Raw genomic sequence first — 19,492 nt, forward strand, 5'->3', positions numbered from 1 at the left:
GCTGTTCGCTGGATGCTTTTTACTTGTCGCACCATTCTCTGTAATCTTAATGACTGTTGCTGTGCATGAAAATCCCAGGAGATCAGCTGTTTCTGAGATACTCAAACCACCCCGTCTGGCACCAACATTGATTCCATGGTCAAAGTTACTTAGATCAAATTTTTCCCCTATATACTGATGTTTGGTCTCAACAACAACTAAACCTCTTGACCATGTCTGCATGCTTTTATGTACTGAGTTGCTGCCACATGATTGGCTGATTAGATATTTGCATTAACAAGCTGGTGTACCTAGTAAAGTGGCCACTGAGTATACTTCATGTTCACTTTAACACTCACAACAGCACTGTTAACAGCCATGTTGCAGTGCAGAGCTCTCTTTGTAGAGAACATTATTGTAAGAAAGTTATTGGTTCAAACATCAGTATTCTACAGTATCTTAGAAGATGCTGCTGTCCAGAAGACACAAGATTCTCTGAATTTTAATATTAAAAAATTAATTTATATCATTATTAGCGGAAACACTCGGCCAATTCAACATGTCATTGTGTGAATGACGTAGATTGAAATAGAACCATTGGTTAAGCAGACTGTTTAGCAGATGGCTGTTTTGAGGTCCGTGTGATATCAAATAAACCTCTGGTCTTTTAGTTACGAATAGCGGAACATTTGTAACCAGAAGGTCTGGTTGAAACCACTTGACCAAGTGAATAAACTGGTGTGTTTCTGGTAATTATGATGAAGATGTTTGATTTAAAGATAAATATTGGCTTTATTTGTCACATCGAAACACAGAAACAGTAAAGTACATTGTTAGGATTGCATCAAATCCACGAGGATTGTGCCTGGCAGCTCACAGATAATGCCATGCTTCCAGTGCTAACCTAGCATACTCACAGCTTATTAACCCTAACCGTACGTCTTGGGAATGCGGAAGAAACCAGAGCACCTGGAGGTAATCCACATAGTTGTGGGGAGAATGTATAAACTCCTTACGGGCAGCCTCAGGAATTGAACCCCGATCTTAAAGCGTTGCAGTAATTGCTTTGTGACCGTGCCACCCTGACTGACTATTTCTCTTTTGCTCAAGGACAGTGAGCCCCACACACCTGTGATTGCCTGTTGTAAACAATAGGATTTTGTAGTTAATCAGTCTACCAGTTCCTGCTCGTTTTATCTCATTCCGCTCGTGCATCTCATTTCAAGTGAACTTTATTTGCCCTCACCACCTCCCCACCCACAACCCGTCACAACCTTCTGCTCCAAATCAGCAATGCAGTGGGGCAGTGTTTGACAATGTTCACAAGTGCAATCTTTGGAAAAAGGTGCTTCTTGGAAAATAATGGGGTTAGAACAATTGCTTATTTTGTTTCATTTGACCTTTCTGGAAATATTTTGCATTGCTGTCTGTGTTTTGTGTTTCCTCATGGTAACCTGGGGGTTAAAGAATAGAAAGCTGATGCGGGCACTTTTCTGAATTACAGAGGATTTCTTTGGCAGTGTTAGCTGTGCAGTGACAGATGTCATTGTGCTTTCCATGATTTTGGAGCAGTGAATTCTCCCTGTTGGGAACCTCAGACAGCAGTGCTGTTACTGCACAGCTGTGTTATTCCAGGGGATTGTCTGCTTTGCTGCAAATCTCTTGTCATTTCAAGCTGCAACGACAATAATGTCAATTCTCTGAAGATTACTCCAGATTCGCATTTCAGACTTGGGAGCTTGCAATTTATATAAAAAAAAGCAGTCTGTGAAAACAAGTAGATTGCTTTATTTTATTTTGGGAAGATCTGGATCTTGTTCCTAAACTGGTCTTTTGAGAAATACTATGCCGATACTACATGTAAAGACACAGCCCCTAGGTTTCAACATGGCTGAGATGGCTGTTTGCAGGCTTATTCATTCTGGGTCGAGGCCCCGTGCTGTCTTGCTGCCAGTAGGCCTGGAGTTGTGGTTCTATGTCCAAAAAATTAAAAGCATGCAAAAGAAAAGGTAAGTTGATTTTTACACAATTTAAAGTTTAAAAAAAAAAGTGAAAAACACTTATGGTGTTCTTTTTCCCTCACTGTCAAAAACTCTGTGGTCAGAAATCTTTGCACATGTTGAGAGCTTGTCCAATACTGTCCATTGTTTCAACAAAATAAAACCCACAGTCTATTGACAAAAAAAAAAATTATCTGTGTTCCTTTGCCTCTGGCCTTCCCAAAGATGTGTTCCATTTCAAAATATGGACAGGACGTGTTATTAGACTGTACTGCCTGGAATTAGAGAGGCCTTTGAGCAAATATACCTGTAAATGTTATTACGCTATCCCCTTTGAAAAATCAGTTCATTGTTGGGGATGACCAATAGATTTGCCTCTGTTGTACATCTTCAAGAAATAAAATCAGCAGCAAGTATTTATCCTGCAACAGAGAATGTAACCCATAGTCTAAGCCATGACCATTGGAAACACAGTCACATGAAAGTCGCAGCCTAAGCCATATTCCAAGTTGAATGCTGCCAATCCAGGATGGAATGTTCCAATGTGAGATATAGCTGCTTTCATATTTTAAATGAAGCCATAAACTGGAGTTTTTCTACCACCTCAGGGGAGCATGCAAAATCTCATGACATTATTTCACAAGACCAGTGAAGTTCTCCCTGAAGGCAAAATTCAGGCTTCCTTCAATGTCAACAACACGTCAGTTATCTTTATCTTTGCTGTTAGTAGGAACTAAATTAAATTGATCTGGTAAATCGATTTATTATTATCACACATACAGAGAGTACAGTACAGAGTACAAGTACAGAGAGACTTTTGCCTTGCATATTGCTCAGAGAGCTGTTGGCAGGAGTGCTGCATATCCTACTTCATTTTCTGTGAGGTAGTGAAAGCTGAAATTGGCTGTACCTTAATGAAGGTTCTTGACCTGAGACGTCAAGTGTTTCCTCTCCATAGATGCTGCCTGAACCTGCTGAGTTCTGCTGGAACTTTGTGTGTATTTCTCAAGATATGCAGAATCTCTTGTTTTTGATTATCTATAACTGATTATAGAAGATATAAATTCAAAATTTGAATTTCAATCAAAGAAGACACGAAAAGTTTGAAGTTTTGCTGGAGATTTATTGCTTTTGTTTATTTTTGCCTTCCTGGTGTTGACTCCATGTTTCGAATTGGTTCCCTTTTAAGCTTTGTTCCTCATCCCCAAGTAACAGGTTTGCAAACTATGATGCTGCTTTAAGATGTTGGATTTCTTTTTTAAATTTTATAGTAAAGTGCAATATGTTGCTAATTTAATTCCCTTGTTATATGGATAAGCAAGATTCCACTGATAAAGATGTAAGATCCCATGTTTGATTGCAGTTAATAAATAGTAGAAGAAATGAAAGGGTTGACTATTTTCTAAGTGGAGAGAAAATACAAACAACTGAGGTACTTATCCTGCAACAGAGAATGTAACCCATAGTCTAAGCCATGGCCATCGGAAACACAGTCACTCCCAAGTCCCTTTTTACATAATCATAGTCATACCTTAACGAAAACCAATTTCCCCCTGGGATCAATAAAGTATGACTATGACTATGTGAAAAGGGACTTGGGAGTTCTTGTGCAGGATTCCCTATAAGGTTAATTTGCAGGTTGATCTTGTGGTGAGGAAGACAAATGTGATGCGTTCCTTTCAAGAGGACTAGAATATAAAAGCAAGGATGTAATGTTGAGACTTTATAAAACACTGGTGAGGCCTCTTAGAAAGTATGAGCTGAAACTGGAGAGGGTTCAAAGGAGATTCACGAAAATGATTCCAGGATTGAATGACTTGTCATATGAAGAGCGATTAATGGCTCTGGGCCTGTATTCACTAGCATTCAGAAGAATAAGGGATGACCTCGCCGAAACCTATTAATGGTAAATGGCTTGATAGAGTGGATGTGAAGAGGATGTTTCCTATGGTGGGAGAGTCTCCAAGATCAGAGGCCAAGCCTCAGACAAGAGGGGTGCCATTTTAGAACAGAGATGAGGAAGCATTTCTTTATCCAGGGAGTGATGAATCTGTGGAATTCTTTGCCACAGACAGCTGTGAAGGCCAAGTCTTTATGCATATTTAAGGCAGAGGGTTGCCTGGGTCGCTACCTGTACCACATGCCAGTGAGGGTACAAACTGGATGATTTGGCAGTCAAATGCACGGCTGAGAAGCTGGTGCAGGAAGCTTCAGGTTCTTGGATCTTCTGGGGGAGGTACGACCTGCACAAAAGGGACAGATTGCACTGGAACCCATGGGGGCCAAAATTCTTGCGGGCAGGTTTGTTAGATAGATAGATAGATAGATATACTTTATTGATCCCGAGGGAAATTGGGTTTCGTTACAGCCGCACCAACCAAGAATAGAGCATAAATATAGCAATACAAAACCCCCCAGCAATCAAACAACAAAATGCAAACTATGCCAGATGGAAAATAAGTCCAGGACCAGTCTATTGGCTCAGGGTGTCTGACCCTCCACAGGAGGAGCTGCAAGTTCGATGGCCACAGGCAGGAACGACCTCCCGTGCCGCCAAGTGTTGTATCACGGTGGAATGTGGCCGAAGTCCAACAGTAAAAGCTCAATATCCGGTCTACAAACACGTTCCTCGATCGTAATATGACCCGGATTGCACCATTTGATGTTAACTAGAACAGTAAGCACCCAACTCCTTTACGCTTACTGCTCTCAGTGCACTTCCGGTCAGCTGGAACGATCTGGAAGCTGTCCATGGAGAAGTTTTGATCGTGTATGTCCTCGTGCAGCCCTGTTCCAGGAAACTGCACTCCCGAAATGTTCTCTGATGCCTGGCTAGCGCCGTGAACTCGTTAGAGCTGTTGGGGAGGGTTTAAACTAATTTGGCAGGGGGATGGGAACCAGAGTGATGGGATTCGGGTTAGAACTGATGGTAAAAAATCAATGATAGTGTGAAGTCAGACTGACAGGAAGGGCAGACAGATGATAGGACAAAATTGCAGCCAGCACGATGAGTATCAGTGCATTAGGGATGCAGAATCAAAAAAGGTAGCAAATGCAGTACTCAGTGTTGTATATTAATGCACAAAGTACAAGAAATATGGTGGATGATCTTGTTGCACTTTTACAGATGGTCGGGTCTGATGTTGTGGGCATCGGTGAAGGATGGTTGAAGTTAGGAGCAGAATGTCCAATGTTACACATTGTATCAGAAGGATAGGAAGACAGGCAGAGGGAGTTGCATGGCTCTGCCGCTAAAGAATGGTATCAAATCATTAGGAAGATGTGACATAGGATTGGAAGATGTTGAATCCTTGTGGGTTGAGTTGAGAAACTACAAAGGTAAAAGGACCCTGATGGCACTTATAAACAGGCCTCACAACAGTAGCTGGAATGTGGACCACAGATTACAACAGGAAATTGAAAAGTAGTGTCAAAAGGACAATGTTATAGTAGTCATGGGAGGTTTTAACATGCAGGTAGATTGAGAAAATCAGATTGGTAATGGATCTCAAGAGAGTGAGTTTGTTGAATGTCTACGAGAAGGCTTTTAAGGGCAGTTTGTTGTTTGAGTCTACTAGGGGATCAACTATAGTGGATTGCGTTCTATGTAATGAACTAGAGGCGATTAGAGAGCTAAAAGTAAATGAACCCTTAGGCAGTGGTGATCACAATATGATTGATTTCAACTTGAAATTTGATAGGGAGAAAGTAAAGTCTGACATAGCAGCATTTCAGTGGAGTAAAGGAAATTACAGTTGTATGAGAGAGGGGTTGACCAAATTAAATTGGAAGGAGATGCTGGCAGGGATGACAGCAGAGCAGCAATGGCTTTAGTTTCTGGGAAAGATGAGGAAGGTGCAGGATAGATGTATTCCAAAAACAAAGAAATACTCAAATGGCAAAATAATACAACTGTAGCTGACAAAGGTAGTCAAACCTTTCTTTCTTTTTAAATCTTTTTATTGAGTAAGTATACAAAAAAGGTAAGCCATATAAACATTAATACAATGTTAAAGTATAATAAAATTCCAAAAGATAACAATACCAAAAAGAAAATACTACAAACAATGTAATTTAAGCATAAGAAAGCAAGATAACATAATAGTATACTAGATTTTATATATATCAATGGAAAAAAAAAGAAAAAAAAAAAAACCCCAAAAAAAAAACCCACCGTGCAACTAACTAAAAGCAAAGCAAAGCAATGGGCTAACTTGAAACCAAACAGAGTTAAACTTAAAATCACGTCCTCAATCCCGACCTCCATTAAAACAGTGAAAAAAAAAACAAGAAGGGTAAATATTACATTAAATGAAAATATCGAATAAAAGGTCCCCAAATCTGTTCAAATTTAAATGAAGAATCATAAAGATTACTTCTAATTTTCTCCAGATTCAAACATAAAATCGTCTGAGAAAACCAAAAAAAGGTAGTTGGAGCATTAAGCTCTTTCCAATGTTGTAAAATACATCTTTTCGCCATTAAAGTAAGAAATGCAATCATTCTACGGGCTGAAGGGGAAAGATTACTAGAAATTTTAGGTAGTCCAAAGATAGCAGTAATAGGGTGAGGAGAGATATCTATATTTAATACCTTAGAAATAATATTGAAAATATCTCTCCAAAAAGTTTCCAAAGTAGGGCAAGACCAAAACATATGAGTTAAAGAGGCTATCTGCCCCGAACATCTATCACAGAAAGGATTAATATGCGAGTAAAAACGCGCTAACTTATCTTTGGACATATGTGCTCTATGAACCACTTTAAATTGAATTAGGGAATGTTTAGCACAAATAGAGGAAGTATTAACTAATTGTAAAATCTGCCCCCAATCATCCACAGAAATGGTAAGCCCCAATTCCTGTTCCCAATCTACCCTAATCTTATCAAATGGAGCTTTCCTAAGTTTCATAATAATATTATAAATCATAGCCGATGCACCTTTCTGACATGGATTAAGGTTAATTATCGAATCTAAAATATATATAGGAGGAAGCATTGGAAAGGAAGAAAGTATAGTACTTAGGAAATTTCTAACTTGTAAATATCTAAAAAAATGTATTCTTGATAAGTTATATTTATTAGATAATTGTTCAAAAGACATAAGGGAACCATCTAAAAATAAATCCAAAAACCGTAAAATACCCTTAGTCTTCCAAGTTTGAAAAGCGCGATCCGTAAAAGAGGGAGGAAAAAATATGTTACCTAAAATAGGAATCGCTAACCCGAATTGATTAAGATCAAAAAATTTTCTGAATTGAAACCAAATGCGCAAAGCATATTTAACTATCGGGTTAGAGACCTGCTTAAGGCGTTTCGAATCAAAAGGAAGAGAGGAACCTAAAATAGAACCAAGTGTATAACCCTGAACAGATTGTAATTCCAATGCTACCCATTTAGGAATAGATAGTATGTCCCGGTCAAGTAACCAAAATTTCATATGTCGAATATTAATAGCCCAATAATAAAATCTAAAGTTAGGTAATGCTAAACCTCCATCTCTCTTAGCTTTCTGTAAATGTATTTTACCCAGTCTCGGATTCTTATTCTGCCAAATAAATGAAGAAATTTTAGAGTCAACTTTATCAAAAAAAGATTTAGGAACGAAAATTGGTAATGCCTGAAACACATATAAAAATTTTGGCAAAAAAAACATCTTAACTGCATTAATACGACCAATCAAAGTTAAATATAAGGGAAACCATTTAGATGAAAGTTGAGTAATATGGTCTATTAATGGTAAAAAGTTAGTCTTAAATAAATCTTTATGTTTACAAGTAATTTTAATCCCAAGATATGAAAAGTAATTATTAATCAATTTAAATGGAAATTTATAATATAAGGGAAGATGTTTATTAATCGGAAAAAGTTCACTCTTACTAAGATTTAATTTATAACCTGAGAAAAGACCAAATTGTGCTAATAACTCTAAAACAGCAGGAATGGATCTCTCAGGATTAGAAATATATAAAAGTAAATCATCAGCATAGAGTGATAATTTATGGGACTTTAATCCCCGAGTTATCCCAGTAATATTTGAAGATTCTCGAATAGCAATTGCAAGAGGTTCTAATGCAATATCAAATAATAGGGGACTAAGAGGACAGCCTTGTCGAGTACCACGAAAGAGAGGAAAAAAAGGTGAGTTTAAGGAGTTAGTACGAACCGAGGCTACAGGGGAGTGATATAACAGTTTAATCCAGGATATAAATTTCAAGCTAAAATTAAACATTTCAAGCACCTTAAATAAATAAGGCCATTCTACTCTATCAAAAGCTTTCTCGGCATCTAAAGAAATAACACACTCAGGAACATTTTGTGAGGGAGTATAAACGATATTTAACAATGTACGAATATTATAAAAAGAGTAACGACCTTTAATAAAACCCGTTTGGTCTTCCGAAATAATAGAAGGAAGTACTTTTTCTAGTCTATTTGCTAATAACTTAGAAAAAACTTTAGAATCAACATTTAATAAAGATATTGGTCTATAAGATGCACATTGAGCAGGGTCTTTATCCTTCTTTAGTATTAAAGAAATTGATGCTCTATTAAAAGATTCCGGAAGTTTACCAAGTTTCAAAGAAGCCTCAAAAACCTTATAGAGCCAAGGAATCAATAAAGAAGCAAAACATTTATAAAATTCAACGGTAAACCCATCAGGGCCAGGAGCTTTCCCCAGATTCATAGAAAAAATAACATTCTTAATCTCATCCATTGTAATGGAAGTATCTAATAAAGAAGACATATCCTGTGAAATCTGAGGGAAGTCTAACTTATCTAAAAAATCATTCATATATTTAGAATCTCGAGGAGACTCTGATTGATATAAAGAAGAATAAAAATCACAAAAGGTTTGATTAATCCCCACATGATCCAATATCAATCGATCATTTTGGTTATAAATCTGATTGATTTGAGATTTAACATAATTAGATTTCAATTGATTAGCCAGCAGCTTGCCAATTTTATCACTGTGAACATAAAAATCACTTCTTGTTTTCTTTAATTGGTTTACAATCGAGGACGAGAGTAGTAAACTGTGTTCCATTTGAAGTTCAGTTCTTTGTTTGTATAGCTCCTCAGAAGGAGCCATAACATATTTCTTATCAATTTCTTTAATCTTGTCCACAATTGCCATCTCCTCCTGCTTCTGTTTCTTCCTCAAAGCAACGGAATACGAAATAATCTGACCCCGAATATAGGCTTTAAAAGTGTCCCAAAGAGTGTTAACCGAAATATCTTCTGTATGGTTAATTGTAAAAAAAAGCTCAATCTGTTCATTCATAAAATTAACAAAGTCCGAGTCCTGAAGCAACAGCAAATTAAAACGCCATTGTCTATTGTTTGGTATATTGGCCATAATTTTAATAGAAAGCTTAAGTGGAGCATGATCCGAAATGGTTATAGAATCATAATCACATTTAATCACTGAAGGAATGAGACGAGAATCAATGAAAAAATAATCAATTCTTGAATAGGAATGATGAACATGTGAAAAAAAGGAAAAATCTTTTTCCTGAGGATGCAGAAAACGCCAAATGTCCGTCGACCCAGAATCAGAAAGGAAAAAATTAATCAAATTTGCAGATTTATTAGGTAAAGTCCGTAAAGGAGCCGAACGGTCCAAAGCTGGAGATAAACAGGTATTAAGATCTCCGCCCCAAATCAATGAAAACTCGTTCAAATTCGGAAACTGATCAAACAATGATTTATAAAATTCCGGACAATCCATATTAGGAGCATAAACATTAACCAAAACTACTTTTTTATTAAATAGTAAACCACTAACCAATAAAAATCTACCATTCGGATCAGAGATAATATCCTGTTGTATAAAAGTAACTGAGGAGTCTATAAAAATAGAGACGCCTCGAATCTTAGCATTGGAGTTCGAATGAAATTGTTGTCCCTTCCAGAATTTGAAAAAACGTAGTCTGTCCCCCCTCCGTACATGGGTCTCTTGTAAAAATAAAATTTGTGCTTTAAGTCTCCGGAACACTTTAAAAACTTTTTTCCTTTTAATAGGATGATTAAGACCATTAGTATTCCAGGAGACAAAATTAATAATAGACTCCATAAATCCTAAAGTCAACCCATAACAAGGAGGATTGACAATAGGCGCGACCCACAAACCCGGAGAGGAAACAGAACATACAAAAGATACCGGGGAAAAGGACGCAACCAATACTTCAATAATGTATATAGCCCAAAGAGAAACAAACTAAAACGTGAAGCCCCTCCCACCACCCCCCACCCCAAGACCCCAAGGCGAAATCTAAAGCAGACCCGCCAGAAAGAAGCAAGCGCTAAAACTACCCCCATGACTTCCGGTATACGCTCCCTAAAAAAAAGGTATAAATATGAAAAGGATCAGCTAATTGTAAAACAGTAAAAAAATAAGTAAAAAAAAGTTAGCTCAATTAAAATACACACAGAACAGAACAAAAGCCGGAAAGTATATATTAAAAAAAAACCACAATAAACCTCAAACTCATGAATAGACACAGCAACAAAAAAAATAGGATTATTAACATAAAATGATTATAAAAAGCAAAACAGAATAAAATTTAAAAAAAAACTACAAAATTTAAGGCCGCACAGGAAATACGTAAGATGACAAAAGGGAAGTAACCACCCAGAATCCCCTGGGAAAAGAAAGAAATGACGCAGTTAAAAAGAAAGTTTAGCAGCCATATTAAGAAATCGAAAGTAAACTTTTCTGCCCAAATAGGGCACAGAAAAGTTAAAACCAACCAATTCACAGCCTCCGATCAACGGAGAAAATTAAAAAAAAAAGGCAATTAAGATGTTGAAGATGAAAGTTGATCCAGATAACTCTGGGCATCCGATAGAGAATCAAAAAAACGAAGGGCTCCATCTAACATGCGAATCCTTAGACGTGCAGGGTACAGCAGCGCTGGTCTTAAATCCATCTTATAGAATTCCGACATCACGGATCTGTAACGGACCCGTTGGTCCCAGATTGGTTTACTGAAATCTTCCACGAATCGGAACTTAAGATCCGAAAAATCAATGAAACCTTTAGATCGAGCGAATCGAAACAGTCTCTCCTTGTCTTGAAAGTAATGAAAACGTAAGATAACATGCCTAGGTCTATCTGACCTAGACGAGTATGATGGGATTCTGTGAACACGATCCAGTAGCGGTGGTTGGTCAGGAAATACAGTAGGGAATGCATCTTTTAAAAGTTGGGAGAAATATTTCATAGGGTTGTTAGCTTCCACGGCTTCCCTGACGCCAATCATTCGTAAATTCTGCCGTCGCATTCTAGATTCCAAGTCAGAGTTTTTAAAAGTCAAAAAGTCAAGTTTCTTCTTCATTACATTAATTGTTTCTTCGACTTTCCCCATCTTAAGCTCACTTTGTTGCGCGGATTTTTGAAGATCAGATATAGCCGACTGATGTTCCGCAATACATGTTTGCATCTTATCAATTAAATCGGCAATTTTCTGGAACTTAGTTGAGATTTCCGTATGAATCAGGTCTTTAACAAAGCCCATAATTTCTGTACGAATCATCTCCCTAACAGAGGTTGAAATTTCCCTCTGAATTAACTCCGATATCGCTTTCAAAGTCACCGGTGATTCAGTCGGAGGGAGATCCGTAGCTTTCGGTTTAACCGGAGGTTTACCATCCTTGCCGTCTTTCCCGTTCTTAGACATAGCCGATCTCAGTATCATCCAATTGTCAGAGAATTCAGTTTAATTCAAAGTATTGTAAAAATTGATGCCTTAATAGTTAATTAAAGTATAGCTGACCATAGAGAGAAAAAACTCAGAGGTAATGGAGCGAGTCAAGAACGCGACTTCACTCCATGAGCGCTACCGGAAGTTCCGGTAGTCAAACCTAATGTAAAAGTAAAAGAGAGGGCATACAACAAAGCAAAAATCAGTGGGAAGATAGAGGATTGGGAAGTTTTTAAAAAACCAGAAAGGAACTAAAAGCATCATTAGGAAAGAAAAGATGAAAGAAAGCTAGCAAACAATGTCAAGGTGGATAGAAAAAGCTTTTTCAAGCAATATATTAAGAGATGAGAGTGGATATAGGACCAGTAGAAAATGAGGCCGGAGAAGTAATAATGGGGGACAAGGAGATGGTAGATGAACTAAATGAGTATTTTTCATCAGTCATCACTGTGGAAGACTGTAGCAGTGTGCCAGGTGTTGAAGGGTGTGAGGAAAGAGAATGAATGCAGTTACCATTGCAAGGGAGAAGGTGTTCAAAAAACTGAAAGACCTAAAGGTGCACAAGCCACCTGGACCAGATGAACTGCACCGTAAGGTTCTGAAAGAGTTAGCGGTAGAGATTGTGAAGATGTTAGTAATGATTTTTCAAGAATCATTGGACTCTGGCATGGTTGCAGAGGACTGGAAAATTGCAAATGTCATTCCACTCTTTAAGAAAGGAGGAAGGCAGCAGCAAGGAAATTATAGACCAGTTAGCCTGACCTCAGTGGTTGGGAAGATATTGGAGCCAATTGTTAAGGATGAGGTTATTGAGTACTTGGTGACACAGGAGAAGATGGGACATGGTTTCCTTAAGGGAAAATATTGCCTGTTGGAATTCTTTGAGATTACAAGTTGGATAGATAAAGGGGATGCGGTGGATGTTGTATATTTGGATTTTCAGAAGACCTTTCACAAGGTGTCACACATGAGGCTGCTTACCAAGTTAAGAGCCTATGGTATGACAGGAAAGTTACTGGCATGGTTAGAGTATTGGTTGATTGGTGGGAGGCAACGAGTGGGAATAAAAGGATCCTTTTCTGCTTGGCTGTCATTGACCACTGGTGTTCTGTGGGGGTTGGTGTTGAGTCCACTTCTTTTTATGCTGTATATCAATGATTTAGATGCTGGAATAGAAGGCTTTGTTGCCAAGTTTGCAGTTGATGGATACTTAGATTGGTGGAGGGGCAGGTAGTGTTGAGGAAACAGGTAGGCTGCAGAAGGACTTAGATTAGGAGAATGGACAAGAAACTGGCAAATGAAATATAATGTTGAAAAATGCATGGTCATATACTTTGGTAGTAGAAATAAATGTACAGACTATTTTCTAAACGGGGAGAAAATCTAAAAATCTGAGATGCAAAAGGGACTTGGGAGTCCTTGTGCAGAACACCCTAAAGGTTAACTTGCAGATTGAGTTGGTGATGAGGAATGCTAATACAATGTTAGCATTCATTTTAAATGGCCGAATTCTGCTCCTATGGCTTGTGGTCTTGTGGTCTAGGTTGATAGATTCTTGATTAGTCAGAGCATGAAGAGATAGGGGAGAAGACAGGCGATTGGGACTGAGGGGAAAATTGGATCAGCAAGGATGAAATGGCAGAACATACTCGGACCAAATGGCCTAATTCTGCTCCTATTTTTTATGGTATTATGACAAGCAATTAAAAAAACTAGAAAAGCAACATTAAATTACATTATGAAACAGTTCTCCAAAATTCTATGGAAAACTCATCTATTTCAATGTAATCCCCTTTTAATTAAATATTTCTGCTTGGGTTCCACTAAGACTCCTATAAACATATCATTGTGTGGTCTTTTAGGTAGTTAAGTTTCAAGCCAATGAGGCTGTGAACTCAAAACTTAAACTGTTGAACTGAAAATTAAAAATAAACAGTGGAATGCACTCATTTGGTCAGACAGAACAAGTGGAGAGAAGCAAAGTTTAATGTTGCACACCAGCGATTTCTGCCAGAACTGTTGAGTATTAAGGAATATTACATATTATAAAAACAAAAACAAAATAACAAGTCTTTGACAGGGTATAGGGCAGAACAAAGGTAAAGTCATGGTTGAGTAGTCAGGTACACAAGCACAGGAATACAAAGGTGCACTGAGAAACTTAATTGTAGAAGCATCACTGGCACATTGTATCTACTAAACAACTTTTTTTAAAAGCAGAAGTTACACCAAATAAAGAACATAATTGGAGCAAAACAAAATCGAAGTCTGTTTAAGTGCAATGTGGTTAAGGTGTTGCCAGGCTGAGGTAGTGATTAGCATCATGCAGGGTCCTTCAGGAACTGCAGTTGAAGGGAACCTGGTGTTGAACTTGGCCATGTGGGACTTCAGGCTCTGCACCCCCTGCCCAATGGTAGTTGTGAGAGGATGGCCGTGGCCTGGATAGTGGGGGATTTCGATGAGAGTTGTTGCAGCTTTCTCTGTACGTACTACTGATGATGGGGAGGAATGTGCCAATGTTGTATTGGGCAGAGTCCACTGTCTCTGCAGCCTCTTGTATTCCTGTGCATTGTATTGCTGATGCAATCGGTCTATTGATGCTGACGTTTCACAGCCTCTGGGAGCCTTGTGGGGTGGCATGGTCACATAGTGGCTACCGTAAAGCTTTACAGTGCCAGCGATCAGGGTTCAATTCCCACCGCTGCCTGTAAGGAGTTTGTACATTCTCCCGTGACCACGTGAGTTTCTTCCAGTACTCCGGTTTCTTCTCACATTCCAAAGATGTACAGGTTAGCAAATTGTGAGCATACTACAGTACTGTGCAAAAGTTGTAGCTAAGGTGTTTAAGACTTTTGCACAGTACCAAATATTGGCGCCAGAAGCATGGGGACACTTGCAAGTTGCCCTAGCGTATCTTGGGACCGTCGTGGTTTTTAGTACAAAAATGATGCACTTCACTCTGTTTTAATGTACATGTGCCAAATAAAACTGATCTTTTAAACAAATCTTTGTTTGATTTTTGATTTGTGGATGTCCTGGAGTTTGCATGTTCCATTGGTGCTCCAGTTTCTTCCCTCAGCGAAAAGTGCCTGCTCGGCTAAATGTTAATTGTACATTACCCCTTCGGTGCAAGTGAGTAGCAAGACCATCAGGAAAGGAGAGTTGGTGGGAAAGAGATTGAGAAAAGTTGCAGGGCTGAGTGGAGTAAGAGGAAGGACAATGGGACTGGTGAGATTACTTTGCTGGAATTGATGGACTGTGTGGTTTCTCCTGTGTCATAATAATTAAGCGGAATGGAATAAACTGGTGATGTTGCAAGGCAAAAAGAATAATAGTGAGACAAGAAACAAAAAAATGTCTTTTATTCCTGTAGAAGTCTTTCAGTGCTTAGATATGCCCAATTATGAGCAGCCCTTGGGAACAAGCTTTTGGGAGACAGACAGGGTGGATTTGTTTGCTGCAGATGACAGTCTTCACACTTGCTGAAAAATTTCTGCATAGACTCTTAAGAAGAATATATTACAGTTGAAGTTCATTTAGTGAATTCTGTCCAAAGACACTCTGATGGAACTGGCAGCTGTGATCTTTTAAAAACCATAAATAGCATTTAAAACCTCAATTTTCATCAAAACAAGATATACTTAGGCTAAATTTGCTAATATCAGCTTTATTATTCAGAATGATAAAACAAGGTATAAACTCATTCCCTAGACTGTCTATTCCTGTGGACACTGCATCCCTACAAACATCTTCTACCATGTGGTAAACACAAAATAATCTGCAGATGCTGTAAAAGATCAAAGCAACACTTTCAGTACACTGGATGAACTCAGCAGGTCGGGCAACATCAGTCAGAAATGATGAGTCGACGTTTCGGGCCGGAACCCTTCATCGGGACTGAAGAATGAAAGATGGGGAAGGATTTGAAGAATGCTTGTAGAGTCAGTTGATAGACCAGTAATTTGAAAGACAAGGGGGTGGGGGAGGGGAAGCATTGACATCATAGCCCTGAAAACAATGGGTAGTAGAAGAAGGAGGCAGAACCATGAGGGAACTGGGGGAGGGGGTAGAGTGAAATAGGGATAGAGGAAGGGAGGGGGAGGGAATTACCGGAAGTTGGAGAATTCTATGTTCGTACCAAGGGGCTGGAGACTACCTAGACGGTATATGAGGTGTTGCTCCTCCAACCTGAGTTTAGCCTCATCATGGCAGTAGACAGACAGACAGGATCTCCCGGTAGCCACCCACTTCAACTCTGCTTCCCATTCCTATTCAGATATGTCCATACATGGCCTCCTCCACTGCCATGATGAGGCTAAACTCAGGTTGGAGGAGCAACACCTCATATACTGTCTAGGTAGTCTCCAGCCCCTTGGTACGAACATAGAATTCTCCAACTTCCGGTAATTCCCTCCCCCTCCCTTCCTCTATCCCTATTTCACTCTACCCCCTCCCCCAGCTCCCTTATGGTTCCGCCTCCTCCTTCTACTACCCATTGTTTTCAGGGCTATGACGTCAATGCTTCCCCTCCCCCATCCCCTTGTCTTTCAAATTACTGGTCTTTCAACTGACGCTACAAGCATTCTTCAAATCCTTCCCCATCTTTCATTCTTCAGTCCTGACGAAGGGTTCCGGCCCGAAACGTTGACTCATCGTTTCTGACTGATGCTGCCCGACCTGCTGAGTTCATCCAGTGAACTGAAAGTGTTGTTCTACCATGTGGGAACTCGGTTTGTGATTGCTTTGCTGACTTGTGAATGGAGTCCCGATGAAGGGCCTCAGCCTAAAATGTCAACTCTTTCTTCACCGCCATAGATGCTGCCTGACTTGCTGAGTTCCTCCAGCATTTTGTGTGTATTGCTGAAGTGATTGAGCACCTGCAGCAACACCTGGTATTCCGTTTTCTGTAGCCTCCAACCTGATGGCACGAACATCGTTTTCTTAAGCTTCCAGTAATACCTTCCCCCCGCCCCCTCACCATTTCCCATCCCCTTGTCCCTCTCTTATGTTATCTCCTTGCTTGCCCACTGCCTCCCTCCGGTGCTCCTCTCGCTCTCCCCACCCCCATTTTTCTTTCTTCCATGGCCTTCTGTCTCTTTCACCAATCAACTTCCTTATTCTTCGCTTCATCACTCTCCTTCCAAGTTTCACCCATCGCCTGGCATTTCTCTCTCACCTTCCCCCACCTTTCAAATCTACTCAGCTTTTTCTGTCCAGCCCTGCCGAAGGGTTTCAGCCCGAAACGTCGACTGTGCTTTTTTTCTATAGATGCTGCCTGGCCTGCTGAGTTCCTCCAGCATTTAATGTGTGTTCCTGCAGAACCTCTTTGTGTTTCTGACCTGTGAAATTTTCTGGTTGTGAACCCTGCCAGTAACCTGGGGAGAGAGAACCCGCAAATGGGACAGCAAAACAACCAAGATTTGCTCACAAAATTTAGAGCAGTGATCATGAACTGAACCATTTTTGAGGTTAAAAGGGTAAACTCAGGCTTGGCCTTATTGAATGAATCGGGTACAGTCACTTAGAGGAGTTTTTAGTACATGGGCATGATATTCTTTTGATGCATTTTAGCTGTTAATTTTGAACCATGCCTTTGAAGTTATTTCCTGTCACCAATATGCCTTTTCTAAGCAGAGCCTGAGGACTGACTGGTGCATCCATTATTTATTTATCTTGTAGAAAAGTTAAGTAAATCCATAATCAGTCTGGAGCCAGGGTTTGCAAGTTACTATGGCGATGTGAATTTCTGTGTGATCTTTAACGAAGTGTAATTTGACAATTTTAGTTTCGATTCAGTCTGTTTTCATCCAGTATTAATTCTTACACATAAAATTTGTATGTATATTACTGTTTTGACAAGTGCTGTGCAAGTTTTCTATATATGATGTAAAGTAAATTTTTAAATACTGAGGAAAAAATTGGAGATTTTTGTTAATCCCCTTAGTTAAAATCCACTCTTCATACTTGTGTATTTAATATTTGAGTAATATTGCAAATATATTGTTTGATTAAGCATTCTTGTTTGTTTACATAATTCATTACGGGTTACATGAATTGCATACGTCTTGACACTACCACATGATACGTGTGCACCTCGCTTCAAGTAAACATGAAGTTCGGCTCACATTTGGGACTCTTGTCCTTTTCTAGCAATTAGTTGTATGTTTTGGAGTTACAAAAATATAACAGTGGCGATGAGGTATTTTAAAAACTAATTCGAATGATTACTTGCCTGTTAAAGTGCAGCGAGACATTCGAGTTTGAAAAAAGCAGAGCGAAATGGTCGAGTAGAAATAAAAGCACAGCATGTTTTTCTTTTTTTTTGGAGCAGCTCGTTTTCTTCACAAAAGGAAAGGCGATCGAGTAAAAAAAGAAAAGCAGGAAACAGAAGAATTCACTGGTTCATAATCAGTGAGTACTGGGTGATGATAATCATTAAAAAACTGGTTGACACAACTACAGCTTAATTGGAGATCCATCCATCAATTGCATGCCACATCCCAGTAATAGAGTTAACTGAAAGCACACTAAAAAAAGGTACTGGATGACAACACTGCTGTCTCAATGCTGTACACCATGAACCGTGGTCCAAAAGAGGTGTCGATGCCATTCTCTGTGCTTCTGTTTGGAAAGCATATTGGACCAAGGAAAGACCTTGCTGCTCAAATGAAGCGTGAAAGTGATAAAAGCACTGGGGAAATTACAACAGTTTTTGTAGACAACATATCTGTTAATCAGGCAGTTTCTTGCTAAATGTTACTTAGTTTTAAGCTGGACGGGAGTTCAAGGAGCTTCAGGAAAGTTGCAAGCATTCAGCTTATGTGAGTATACAGAACTAGAATCTATTCCGTGTGCATTAAGGTTAGTGAATGAACTTAAAGTAAAACACAAAAGTCTGCATGTAAAAGTAGATGCAAAGATCAAAGCCCAGTTAGATGAATGGAAGGCCAAAAAAGAAAGGAGACAGTGGAGGTCCAAAAACAGAGGACTCGTCAGATGACGTTGTGGATGAGAAAACCAAGAGGAAAGATCAGATCAGAAAGGGAGCAATGGAAGGATTAATAAGGGAGTACTCCAGTGAGCAAGATGTACCTTTCTATTAATGGTCAAATAGCAAAGACACGATTTTCAAAATAAGAGAAAATCTGCAGATGCTGAAAATCCAAGCAACACACATTTTTCTTTTGTTTTCACAACTTTACATTCTCTGAACACGTTTAGTACACAGAGCTGCCATTTTCATACCCAATATCCATCTTTGTATGCATGCCCATAACAGAGAGAGTGAGCATCCCAACGAAATGCCTGCGTAGCCCAAATAAACAGAACTCAACACCTCCCAAGATTAAGATGCACAAATTAGAAACAGAAAAAGGTGAGAAAAGGTGTCCAGCGCTGTGAGAACCACTTCCTGCAGTCTGAGTCAACTCCTACAACCACCACAGCGGAGGCACCAGAACCTGAAATTATTTTCACAGCCCCTAGTCTCAGCTGCTAAGCAGAGTGACCTATCTTGTCAGGAAAGACGCCATCCCAAAGGAGTAAGGAATCCTCTACAGCAATTAAATCTTTAGGCCTGAATAGAGCAATTTAAAATTTACTATGTTGCAGATGTCTGTATAGTCGTTTATTATATAGTTTACTATTGAGGTGCATTCTGTATTGAGTTGAAGTTCATAGCCAAGCAGAGAGGCAAGTGTTTGTATTTATTATTTCTGTTGTATTTGATATTGTAAGTATATTTGATTAAAGCGTCCTTGTTTTTTAAAATAATTCATTATGGGTTATATGTAAAAATATATGA

At 39.0% G+C, this 19,492-nt stretch overlaps 1 protein-coding gene across 6 annotated transcripts in view; it reads left to right on the plus strand.

Annotated features, from left to right (window-relative positions):
• Positions 1–19,492, plus strand: part of LOC134359857 (G-protein-signaling modulator 1-like) — a 294,482-nt gene that overhangs the window by 81,392 nt on the left and 193,598 nt on the right. The window contains exon 1 of one of the 6 annotated variants that reach the window (XM_063073610.1): positions 1,327–1,346. The exons of 4 other annotated variants lie outside the window; for them this stretch is intronic. In XM_063073610.1, the coding sequence (XP_062929680.1) occupies positions 1,342–1,346 (5 nt within the window). In that variant the 5' untranslated portion in view covers positions 1,327–1,341. Of the gene's footprint in view, positions 1–1,326; positions 1,347–1,715; positions 1,989–19,492 lie in introns of those variants that run through there. One more of the 6 variants, XM_063073607.1, reaches the window with a different exon arrangement.

Source organism: Mobula hypostoma, chromosome 21 (assembly GCF_963921235.1).
Source record: "Mobula hypostoma chromosome 21, sMobHyp1.1, whole genome shotgun sequence".
Taxonomy (NCBI): domain Eukaryota; kingdom Metazoa; phylum Chordata; class Chondrichthyes; order Myliobatiformes; family Myliobatidae; genus Mobula; species Mobula hypostoma.